The sequence below is a fragment of the Neoarius graeffei genome, chromosome 6 (assembly GCF_027579695.1).
Source record: "Neoarius graeffei isolate fNeoGra1 chromosome 6, fNeoGra1.pri, whole genome shotgun sequence".
NCBI classification, from domain to species: domain Eukaryota; kingdom Metazoa; phylum Chordata; class Actinopteri; order Siluriformes; family Ariidae; genus Neoarius; species Neoarius graeffei.
Window position 1 is genome coordinate 94,720,352 of NC_083574.1, and position 13,413 is coordinate 94,733,764.

At 40.2% G+C, this 13,413-nt stretch overlaps 1 protein-coding gene across 4 annotated transcripts in view; it reads right to left on the minus strand.

Annotated features, from left to right (window-relative positions):
• veph1 (ventricular zone expressed PH domain-containing 1) overlaps nt 1-13,413 on the minus strand; it is a 285,636-nt gene that overhangs the window by 249,677 nt on the left and 22,546 nt on the right. For all 4 annotated transcript variants that reach the window (XM_060923054.1, XM_060923053.1, XM_060923052.1 and 1 more), the window contains exon 2: nt 4,482-4,729. In XM_060923054.1, the coding sequence (XP_060779037.1) occupies nt 4,482-4,619 (138 nt within the window). In that variant the 5' untranslated portion in view covers nt 4,620-4,729. The remainder of the gene's footprint in view (nt 1-4,481; nt 4,730-13,413) is intronic.

Below are 13,413 nucleotides of genomic sequence, written 5' to 3' on the forward strand. Positions count from 1 at the left end.
CTTTTCATGGAAAACACAAAATTGTCTGGGCGACCCCAAACTTTTGAACGGTAGTGTACATTTTATTAAAAAACAAACAAAAAACGAGTAGCACTTTTTTTTTAAAAAAATAAATGCAATCTAACAAAGGTAAGGGGCAAATATTAATCATATATGCTGTTTATGTTGCTTGTAATTGGGGTGAAGTAAACATCTGTTAAGTATTTAATGTAAAATTGTTTGATTGTGTTGAATTTAAAGCACCAAAATGCAGCGGGTCCACCAGAACCACCAACACTGGCTGAGGAACAAAAATACGAACACCACACAAGGGTTTAAAAAAAAAAAATTAACCAATGAAATTTTGCAGCAAACAGGAACAAGAAATGTAGCCATAAATGGATAAAAAAGGATGAAGTTATAATCATTTAAAAAAAAAAAACTGTAATTGATGACAAGTTGCTGTAGTACAAGAGGAATAATTCACTTCATAACCAACTTCACTTCATCACACCATCCTGCTGGTGATTACTTTCCTAAAATAACATAACACAGCATTTTATTCCTTACCGTACATCCTGGCAGGTTTAACAGGTTAGGAGATCAGAGATGGAATAAGACACAACATGTTGAGTTTGTATTTTCAAATTATTCTGTGCGAGATCCAAATCCAAACAATGCAAGTGATTGTCCTCGAAATAAAATTCCACATGAATTATGCAAAAGTCTGGGAATGGCATGTGGCTTGTGAGGACATGTCACTTCACACTGCAAAAAATAAAAATCTTGGGAAGTTTATTTGTCTATTTTCAAGTCAAAACATCTAGCCACCCTTATTATAAGACATAATTGCCCAACAAGCAAAACCTCATTTAGCTAGAAAAGCTAGTTTTTAGACAGTCCATCTTGAAAATCTTGTATAGACAAAATGTCTTGAAAAAGTCTTATTTGGAGCACCTTTGAAAATAAAACAAGTTTTTTTTTTTTAAACAAGTAAGTACATTTTGGACATTTGTCAAATGCGGTTCATCTTGTTTCAAGAAAAAAAGAACAAAGTATGCTTGTTTTGGGAATAAATGAACTTTACTGAAATCTTTGAATCTTTCATTACAATTCAACTCCACCTTACAGATCCTCAGTTTACTGCGACTGTTTTCTCAGTCATTCAGAGTGAGCTCCTTCTACAACCCCGATTCCAAAAAAAGTTGGGACAAAGTACAAATTGTAAATAAAAATGGAATGCAATAATTTACAAATCTCAAAAACTGATATTGTATTCACAGTAGAACATAGACAACATATCAAATGTCGAAAGTGAGACATTTTAAAATTTCATGCCAAATATTGGCTCATTTGAAATTTCATGACAGCAACACATCACAAAAAAGTTGGGACAGGGGCAATAAGAGGCTGGAAAAGTTAAAGGTACAAAAAAGGAACAGCTGGAGGACCAAACTGCAACTCATTAGGTCAATTGGCAATAGGTCATTAACATGACTGGGTATAAAAAGAGCATCTTGGAGTGGCAGCGGCTCTCAGAAGTAAAGATGGGAAGAGGATCACCAATCCCCCTAATTCTGCACCGACAAATAGTGGAGCAATATCAGAAAGGAGTTCGACAGTGTAAAATTGCATAGAGTTTGAACATATCATCATCTACAGTGCATAATATCATCAAAAGATTCAGAGAATCTGGAAGAATCTCTGTGCGTAAGGGTCAAGGCCGGAAAACCATACTGGGTGCCCGTGATCTTCGGGCCCTTAGATGGCACTGCATCACATACAGGCATGCTTCTGTATTGGAAATTACAAAATGGGCTCAGGAATATTTCCAGAGAACATTATCTGTGAACACAATTCACCGTGCCATCCACCGTTGCCAGCTAAAACTCTATAGTTCAAAGAAGAAGCCGTATCTAAACATGATCCAGAAGCGCAGACGTCTTCTCTGGGCCAAGGCTCATTTAAAATGGACTGTGGCAAAGTGGAAAACTGTTCTGTGGTCAGACGAATCAAAATTTGAAGTTCTTTCTGGAAATCAGGGACGCCGTGTCATTCGGACTAAAGAGGAGAAGGACGACCCAAGTTGTTATCAGCGCTCAGTTCAGAAGCCTGCATCTCTGATGGTAAGGGGTTGCATTAGTGCGTGTGGCATGGGCAGCTTACACATCTGGAAAGACACCATCAATGCTGAAAGGTATATCCAGGTTCTAGAGCAACATATGCTCCCATCTAGACGACGTCTCTTTCAGGGAAGACCTTGCATTTTCCAACATGACAATGCCAAACCACATACTGCATCAATTACAGCATCATGGCTGCGTAGAAGAAGGGTCCGGGTACTGAACTGGCCAGCCTGCAGTCCAGATCTTTCACCCATAGAAAACATTTGGCGCATCATAAAACGGAAGATACGACAAAAAAGACCTAAGACAGTTGAGCAACTAGAATCCTACATTAGACAAGAATGGGTTAACATTCCTATCCCTAAACTTGAGCAACTTGTCTCCTCAGTCCCCAGACGTTTACAGACTGTTGTAAAGAGAAAAGGGGATGTCTCACAGTGGGAAACATGGCCTTGTCCCAACTTTTTTGAGATGTGTTGTTGTCATGAAATTTAAAATCACCTAATTTTTCTCTTTAAATGATACATTTTCTCAGTTTAAACATTTGATATGTCATCTATGTTCTATTCTGAATAAAATATGGAATTTTGAAACTTACACATCATTGCATTCCGTTTTTATTTACAATTTGTACTTTGTCCCAACTTTTTTGGAATCGGGGTTGTAGATGCTGTACAGACTCTAGACCAGACAAGTGCCTTCAAAAAGGCTATGAGTGAGTGGAGGGCGTTTTAGTGAGGTCTGTTTGGAATGCTGTGAGTTAAGTTCAGTGTTTTTTTTTGTTTTTGTGCCTGATCTTGTAAACCCCTCGTACACATGAATAGTCAGTGCCCCCAAAATGCACTGTTGCTTTGGCGTTGTGTAAGCACTGTAAGTCAAAATGTGTAGACTTTTTTTTTTTTTGCTGCCTGAGGTCCTGGGGAAGTGGAATCTTAAGAGATGTTTTAATGTTTGAATGTTGAAATGGGAAAAAAATAAACTTGTTGCAACGCTACACGTGTCGTCAACTTGATTCAAGATAGTCTCTGGTCTCATATCTAGAGTATTTTACTAATTACAGGTCACAAAAGGAGAATCTTTTAAGCTAGCAATGCTTAGTTGTAGAATTTAACAATCCTAATATTAGTATATTTATCTTAAATTCAGTTTTTCCTGCTAAGACTTTGTCCTGAATTTAAGTGAAATACCCTTAAAATGAAATAAATACAAATGACTTGAATGGCTAAATGTAAGAAGTACGATCTTGCTATAAGAACTATTTTGATTATTTTGAGTTAATCAGATCTCGCATAATAAGTTCCCCAATCTTATTTTGGAATTATTTCATAAAAACAGGTTAGATTTTTCATCTTACTTTAACACTACGTTCACACTGCAGGCTGAAGTGACTCAAATCCGATTTTTTCGCCCATATGTGACCTGTATCCGATCTTTTATTGACAATATGAACGACACAGATCCGATTTTTTCAAATCCGACCCAGGCCGTTTGGATATGTGGTCCTAATTCCGATTCCTATCCGATCTTTTCATATGCGACTTCAGTCTGAACCGCCAGGTCGCATTCATCCGACTTACACGTCATCAACAAGCCACAAACGTCACTATTCTGCGCTGAAGTAGGCGGCGGGTCTCTCAAAAAAAGTTCCTTTGAACGGAGGTTGCAGTCACTACCCCGCAGAACGCCTGAGCCAAAACCCTTGCCCTCTTCCTTCTCAACCTCCTCCTTAACATCAGGCTATTGTGCATGTTCTGGCTCCGTCGCAACAACAACTGCGTCATCGCCAGGTACTCCATGCTGGCTACTGTCATACACAGGAAACTTTAGGTTACTTCTGTAAACACTGGCCATGCTCACTGCGTGTGACGTCGTCGTATCCTGCAATGCGCATGCGGAACACTTTTAGGTCGCTTTTCGTTCATACTGAGGATCACATACAAGTCGCATATATTTGTTAATGTGAACGACCTCACAAAAAAATCGGATTTCACAAAAAAATCGGAATTGAGCATTAAGCCTTGCAGTGTGAACGTAGTGTAAGAAATCTTACCAAGTCAAATTTGACTAGTTCCATTGGCAGATTTTTTTCACCTAATTCAAGCAAATATGCTTTGTTTTAATCTTTTATTTCTTATTTTTGAAAGGCCATTTTTTGCAGTGCACAGATTCAAAACTTCTTAAAGACTCAAGAACTATCTGGAATCAGCACCATCCTACAATTAACTCACGTATTTCTTTAAAGCAAGCCTTTTCTTGTCACTGGTGTGAAAGCAGCAATGGGACAAATTAAAGGTACAAATAAATGTACTGTTCATGGTAACACCGACACAACAAGGAACTACATGTTTAAGATTCTCCCAGCTCATGTTCACTCACAGGATGGCAGGAGATGTTCTTGATCTCCTCCAGTGCCTGGGATAGACAGTCCTCGATCTCACCATCGTCCAGAGAGAAAAGGTCTCCTGCTCGAGACAGGTCCCTCTGACCCAGGACTAACTGGAAGAGCTGGTGCATGCTGGGATACGCTCAGGCCTGACCAGATTGTCATATGTGCCGTGGACTGTTGCCACAATGACCTGGCATGCTCCTGGAGATGGCAGAGTATATATTGTACACACATCAGCCTTGGAAGAGAGAGAGAGATACTATTTTAAAAAATCACATTATTTTGATATTAACTCATGATTCTGTTTCATCCTTTTCCACAAGTCGCCCATTACAGTTTGTGAAAAATGTACATTTTTACTTTCACAGCATTCACTCAACCCTGTTACCTGTACCTGAACAACTGGTGGGAGATACAGCGTGACAAAAATATCATATCACGATACTTGATGACAGTTCTACAATACAAGACATTATATGATACATTCAGGAGTTTTTTTTTTTTAATTATTATTAATATAAAACAACTGACAATAAAATGTTGGTTGGCACCTTAAGGGTTGTTTAAGTACTCGAGATATTCAATAATAACCCAAAGAAAAATATAGCCACAAGCGGCAATGAAGGGCCCGAGCACCGCCGGTACATCAAATCTGGCATGAATCGAACAAACTGCCTCGGAGGAGAACATCAAAATGTAACACATGTCAAAACACATAAAATAAAATTAACTCACTTCCTGTTGAGTATGGCTCATACAATGTACATTACAATTTTGTTCATCTTGGGGCACCCCACACACCTACCAAATTTGACTAGGATAGGTGAAACTATATACCGGACAAAAGTCTCAATGACTATGAAGTTTCCTGGACACACCTGGGGACAAGCCTCTATCCCTGAGTAGTGGTGGCCAGGATTGATATGTGTACCAAATTTCATGAGTTCTCGCCCATGGGAACCACCTCAAAAATGGTCAAGTCTTGAATAATAATAATAATAATAATAATAATCATCCTGGGCGGCACATTGGTGTAGTGTTTAGTGCTGTCGCCTCACAGCAAGAAGGTCTGGGTTCAAGCCCCGTGGCCGGCGAGGGCCTTTCTGTGCGGAGTTTGCATGTTCTCCCCGTGTCCGTGTGGGTTTCCTCCGGGTGCTCCGGTTTCCCCCACAGTCCAAAGACATGCAGGTTAGGTTAACTGGTGACTCTAAATTGACCGTAGGTGTGAATGTGAGTGTGAATGGTTGTCTGTGTCTATGTGTCAGCCCTGTGATGACCTGGCGACTTGTCCAGGGTGTACCTGGACAAGTAGATAGGCTCCAGCTTGCCTGCGACCCTGTAGAACAGGATAAAGCAGCTAGAGATAATGAGATGAGATGAGATAATAATCCTTAGGAAAACAATAGGGCCTTGCACCTCAGTGCAGTGCCCGCCGGTGGACACCAGAGGCAATGCACGTCCGGTGCTCAGGCCATAAGTGCTTGTCTAGAAATATTGCAAATATATGTCATATTGGACATAATCTACACTGGAAATAAAGAAGAAGTCTGCAAAAAATATTTTAAAATTCTATTTTATATTTTAAAATTCTCATTCATTCTCATTTCATTATCTGTAGCCGCTTTATCCTGTTCTACAGGGTCCCAGGCAAGTTGGAGCCTATCCCAGCTGACTACGGGTGAAAGGCAGGGTTAACCCTGGACAAGTCGCCAGGTCATCACAGGGCTGACACATAGACACAGACAACCATTCACACTCACATTCACACCTACGGTCAATTTAGAGTCACCAGTTAACCTAACCTGCATGTCTTTGGACTGTGGGGGAAACCGGAGCACCCGGAGGAAACCCACGCGGACACAGGGAGAACATGCAAACTCCGCACAGAAAGGCCCTCACCGGCCACGGGGCTCGAACCCGGACCTTCTTGCTGTGAGGCGACAGCGCTAACCACTACACCACCATGCCGCCCATTTTAAAATTCTATACAATTAAAAATTCAGGGCAATAAATTATTTTAACCTAATCTACATTCTTAGAAAATAAAGTACATTGTACTTTTAGGGGTACATTGGCTTGTCACTGTAGAGGCAGTACCCGCTAAGGTACTTATTAGTACCATTTATATACTGATTGGGAACATATATGTACTTTTTTTTTTACACTAAAAAGGTACACATAGTTACAGTGTCTTGCAAAAGTATTCATCCCCCTTGGTGTTTGTCCTGTTCTATTGCATTACAAGCTGGAATTAAAATGGATTTGGGGGGGGTTAGCATTTGATTTACACAACATGCCTACCACTTTAAAGGTGAAAATTGTTGTTTTATTGTGACACATACAATAATTAAGATGAAAAAAAACCCAGAAATCTGGAGTATGCATGGAGTATTCACCCCCTTTGGTATGAAACCATTAAATAAGAGCTGGTCCAACAAATTCACTTCATACAGTAAGTCACATAATTACCGTAGTTGATTAAGATCCACCTGTGTGCAATCAAAGTGTCACATGATCTGTCACATGATGTCTGTACAAATCAACCTGTTCTGGAAGGACCCTGACTCTGCAACACTACTAAGCAAGCAACATGAAAACCAAGGAGCCTCCAAACAGGTCAGAGACAAAGTTGTGGAGAAGTATAGATCAGGGTTGGGTTATAAAAAATACCCCACACTTTGAATATCCCACAGAGCACCATTAAATCCATTATAGCAAAATGGAAAGAATATGGCACCACTACAAACCTGACAAGAGAAGGCCCCGCCCACCAAAACTCACAGACCGGGCAAGGAGGGCTTTAATCAGAGATGCAACAAAGACACCAAAGATAACACTGAAGGAGCTGCAAAGATCCACAGCGGAGATGGGAGTATCTGTCCATAGGAACATTTTAAGCCGTACACTCCACAGAGTGGGCAGGGCTTTATGGAAGAGTGACCAGAAAAAAGTCATTGCTTAAGAAAACATGTTTGGAGTTTGCCTAACAGCATGTGGCAGACTCCCCAAACACATGGAAGAAGATTCTCTGGTCAAATGAGACTAAAATTGATCTTTTTGGCCATCATGGGAAACGCCATGTGTGGTGCAAACCCAACACCCTGAGAACACCATTCCTACAGTGAAGCATGGTGGTGGCAGCATCATGCTATGGGGATATTTTTCATCTGCAGTTACAGGAAAGCTGGTCAGGACTGAAGGAAAGATGGATGGCGCTAAATACAGGGCAATTCTGGAGGAAAACCATTTTGACTCAGCCAGAGGTTTGACACTGGGACGAAGGTTCATGTTCCAGCAGGACAATGACCCTAAACATGCTGCTAAAGCTACACTGGAGTGGTTTAAAGGGAAACATTTAAATGTCTTGGAATGGCCTAATCAAAGCCCAGACCTCAATCCAATTGAGAATCTGTGGCATAACTTAAAGATTGTTGTACACCAACGCAACCCATCTAACTTGAAGGAGTTGGAGCAGTTTTGCCTTGAGGAATGGGCCAAAATCCCAGTGGCTAGTTAAGCTAATAGAGACATAACTCAAGAGGCTTGCAGCTGTAATTGCAGCAAAAGGTGGCGCTACAAAGTATTGACTTGGTGAGGGGTGAATAATTATGCACACTCCAGATTTCTGTTTTTTTCATCTGAATTATTGTTTGTGTCACAATAAAACAACAATGTGCACCTTTAAAGTGGTCAGCATGTTGTGTAAATCAAATGGTGCTAACCCTCCAAAAATCCATTTTAATTCCAGCTTGTAATGCAATAAAACAGGACAAACACCAAGGGGGATGAATACTTTTGCAAGACACTGTACCTTGAGGTCCAATAATAAGTGATAATGAAGTGTCGATTGTCCCTTGGGGGACAGAACTGGACTCCTCCTGTACCCCTATTTCTGACAGTGTAGTTCAGTTTAGTTTTATTTGTCATATGTATGTTAACACAGGGTCAGTGTTACAATGAAATGCTTTGGATGAAAGAAGAAGAAACAGAAACAAGTCTCTCAGTACTGAAGTCCTACAGGAGTTTAACAGTACAGCAATAATGTAAAAATTAAAAGTCATCAATATAAAATAGAAGTTGCTAGTTGCATTCAATCAGGGTTTCTATGTTTTATTTAAAAAATAAATAAAAACAACCTGATAATATCTGATATATCATAAAAATGTGTATTGTGTTATAAGTTACAAGAAGGTTGACATCATCATCATCATCACCACCACCACCACCATCATCATCAACACCATCACAATCATCATCACCATCATCATCATCACCACCATCATCTCCATCACCATCACCATCATCACCATCACTGTCATCATCACCACCACGTTCACCATCACCGTCACCATCATCATCATCATCATAATCACCATCATCATCACCACCATCATCATCACTACCATCACCATCATGACCGTCATCATCATCACCATTATCATCACCATCATCGTCGGCTATCCATCGCTAGTGATGATGACTGCTTCATTAGGATGTGCAGAAAGGCAGACGGGTCGCGAGGCCTGCCCCAGAGCACACCAGACTTATTCTCCTTTCCTAATGAAGCGCCTTCATCATCACTACCATCATCATCATCATCGCCATCACTGTCATCATCACCATCACGTTCACATCACCGTCATCGTCACCATCATCACCATCATCATCACCGTCATTGCCACCACCATCATCATTGCCATCACCATCATCACCACCATCATCATCATCATCATCATCACCATCACCATCATGACTGTCATCATCATCACCATTATCATCATCATCATCGTCGGCTATCCATCGCCATCGATGATGACTGCTTCATTAGGATGTGCAGAAACGCAGACAGGTCGCGAGGCCTGCCCCAGAGCACACCAGACTTATTCTCCTTTCCTTATGAAGTGCCTTCATCATCATCATTATCACCATCATCATCACCATCACCATCTTGCCCAGCCATGAACTGATCACACTCACCCCGATAAAATAACTGGAATATTCCACAAGTCACACATTCGACAGGAAGTTGTGTCATATGAATTTCCAGGATCAGTTCATGGGAAGAGGAGAACAATGTTCTATCATTCTTTTTTCTTTTAATGTTGAAGTCAGTTTGAAAAATACAACCCTGTTATGTTTTTTTTCTAAAATATAGACTTAAAGTAAATAATTACTTCAAAACATTTTGTTTTTGCTGATTCTATGCCATAAAATATAACCTTGAAAACTATTTTAAAAAAGAAAGCTTTCATTTAAATAAATAAATAAATATTTTTAATTTACTTTATTATGTTTACCAGGGGTGGCACGGTGGTGTAGTGGTTAGCGCTGTCGCCTCACAGCAAGAAGGTCTGGGTTCGAGCCCCGTGGCCGGCGAGGGCCTTTCTGTGTGGAGTTTGCATGTTCTCCCCGTGTCTGCGTGGGTTTCCTCCAGGTGCTCCGGTTTCCCCCACAGTCCAAAGACATGCAGGTTAGGTTAACTGGTGACTCTAAATTGAGCGTAGGTGTGAATGTGAGTGTGAATGGTTGTCTGTGTCTATGTGTCAGCCCTGTGATGACCTGGCGACTTGTCCAGGGTGTACCCCGCCTTTCGCCCGGAGTCAGCTGGGATAGGCTCCAGCTTGCCTGCGACCCTGTAGAACAGGATAAAGCGGCTACAGATAATGAATGAATGAATGTTTACCAGGGATGGATAGATAGATAGATAGATACCACAGTTGTGGAATCAGTATAAAATAAAATAAGCAAAATGTTATGTTATTGGTATTAATATAACCTTGGAAGAAGGTGGAGTAAATCAGTGTAAGGTTCCAGTGTATCAGACTTCCTGTGAACACACAGCATTCAGAACCCCCCCCCCCCCCACACACACACACACACACAATCACACAGTTAAAATCTGTTAATGTGTGATAAGTTAAAGTATCATCAGGAATTTGCGATTCATTACAGGTTGCCACATTTCACGCACACGGCCATGAACTCGCTGCCTCGCTGAGCTAATCAGTGCCGATACGCTGCGATGCGAACACCGACTCCTGCTGCTGAGACGTTATTTCTTCTGAGATCCACTTTCTAAATTATTCAGCTTCACTCATTTTAGCAAAATTGCACAAGACTGATTTACTAAAGCATTCCTAAGATGTCCTGATATTACATAAAAACACTGTGTTGTGCTGTTATAGGAAATTATTCTATCCACATTCACTGGATATGAACAATTATGCGCTCTGATTGGCTACTCTACTACGAGGATATCAGCTCATATACCACGAGTAGAGAAAAACAAAATGGCGGAACGTGCTACTGAAGCAACCGAGGATGAAACAAAAACTCTACTTGAAAATAAAACCCCAAAAAATACAAAAAAAAAAAGCAACAAAATATGGAATGAAAGTATTTCATGGTAAGAACATATCTTTTTTATTTTTCAAGAATTATTATTATTATCGCATTTTTCACAAATTGCTCCTGTCATTTCACCGGTTTGTTTACATTCTAAGTGGAAATGATTTTGTCGGACGTTTTGTGTAAAGATTTTATTTGTCGATTTTGCTAAAAATAAAAATGCTATGTTTCATTTCTCTATAACCATTTGTCCATCATGATAATCTTTAAAAAAAAAAAAAGCGTGCCACATCATACTTTTTTTCCATTTATAGTTACTGTTAATATTTTGGAATGAATGTGAACACAAGTTAGTTCCTGTTATCTCTTATATTACAGCAGATACAGTCAGAAGTTTACATACAGGGATATGAACATTGTTGGACTTTCAGTGATTTATTCTGTGACAAAATGATTCTTTAATAGAAAAAAATAACACCCAAGAATTTGGTGCACAAGCTTTAATTTATTTTTATTTATTTTTTTCTGAAATCAGCACAGAGTCAAAATCAACACAGGGTCAATACAGCCACCTAATATTTGGTTAAACGTCCCTTAGCATGTTTCTCCTAAAACAGATGCTTTTGGTCACTATCGTCAAGCTTCTCTCAGAATTCTGGTTAGATATTTGTCCACTCTTCTTGCCAGACTTGGTAGAGCTCAGTTAAATGTATGTTTCCTGGCACAGACCACATATTTTCGATAGGCGTGAGGTCAGGACTTGTTTTAAGCTTAATATTAGCCTGCTTTATCCTCCACAACCAGCTCTGATGTGTGTTTGGGGTCACTGTCCTCTTGGAAAACCCAACTGCATCTGATGGAATAATGCCTTCTTCATTATTCCATCCACTTTGTGCAATGAACCAGTTACAAAGGCAGGAAAACAGCCCAAGACTGTGATGCTACCACCACCATGCTTCACAGTTGGTACAGTGTTTTTCTGTACATCTGGTCATTGTGTCCAAGCAACAGTCTTTGTCTCATCTGACCATAAAACTTTCCTCCAGAAGGCTATTTCTTTGTCCATGTGGTCAGCTGCAAATTTAGTCAAGGTTGAAGGTGTCAGTTTTGGAGCAGGGGTTTACCATGGCGATATACAGTTAGGTCCATATATGTATTTGGACACTGACACAAAATTTGTTTTTTTACCTGTTTACTGAAACATATTCAGGTTATATTTATATAATGGACATGGACATAAAGTCCAGACTTTCAGCTTTCATTTGAGGGTATCCACATTAAAATTGGATGAAGGGTTTAGGAGTTTCAGCTCCTTAACATGCGCCACCCTGTTTTTAAAGGGACCAAAAGTAATTGGACAATTGACTCAAAGGCTATTTCATGGGCAGGTGTGGGAAATTCCTTCATTATGTCATTCTCAATTAAGCAGATAAAAGGCCTGGAGTTGAGTTGAGGTGTGGTGCTTGCATTTGGAAGATTTTGCTGTGAAGAAAACATGCGGTCAAAGGAGCTCTCCATGCAGGTGAAACAAGCCATCCTTAAGCTGCGAAAACAGAAAAAACCCATCCGAGAAATTGCTACAATATTAGGAGTGGCAAAATCTACAGTTTGGTACATCCTGAGAAAGAAAGAAAGAAAGAAAGAAAGAAAGAAAGAAAGAAAGCACTGGTGAACTCATCAATGCAAAAAGACCTGGATGCCCACAGAAGACAACAGTGGTGGATGATCGCAGAATAATTTCCATGGTGAAGAGAAACCCCTTCACAACAGCCAACCAAGTGAACAACACTCTCCAGGAGGTAGGCCTATCAATATCCAAATCTACCATAAAGAGAAGACTGTATGAAAGTAAATACAGAGGGTTCACTGCACGGTGCAAGCCACTCATAAGCCTCAAGAATAAAAAGGCTAGATTGGACTTTGCTAAAAAACATCTAAAAAAGCCAGCACAGTTCTGGAAGAACATTCTTTGGACAGATGAAACCAAGATCAACCTCTACCAGAATGATGGAAAGAAAAAAGTATGGTGAAGGTGTGGTACAGCTCATGATCCAAAGCATACCACATCATCTGTAAAACACTGCGGAGGCAGTGTGATGGCTTGGGCATGCATGGCTGCCAGTGGCACTGGGTCACTAGTGTTTATTGATGATGTGACACAGGACAGAAGCAGCCGGATGAATTCTGAGGTATTCAGAGACATACTGTGTGCTCAAATTCAGCCAAACTGATTGGTCGGCGTTTCATAATACAGATGGACAATGACCCAAAACATAAAGCCAAAGCAACCCAGGAGTTTATTAAAGCAAAGAAGTGGAATATTCTTGAATGACCAAGTCAGTCACCTGATCTCAACCCAATTGAGCAGCATTACACTTGTTAAAGACTAGACTTCAGACAGAAAGGCCCACAAACAAACAGCAACTGAAAACCGCTGCAGTAAAGGCCTGGCAGAGCATTAAAAAGGAGGAAACACAGCGTCTGGTGATGTCCATGAGTTCAAGACTTCAGGAAGTCATTGCCAACAAAGGGTTTTCAACCAAGTATTAGAAATGAACATTTTATTTACAATTA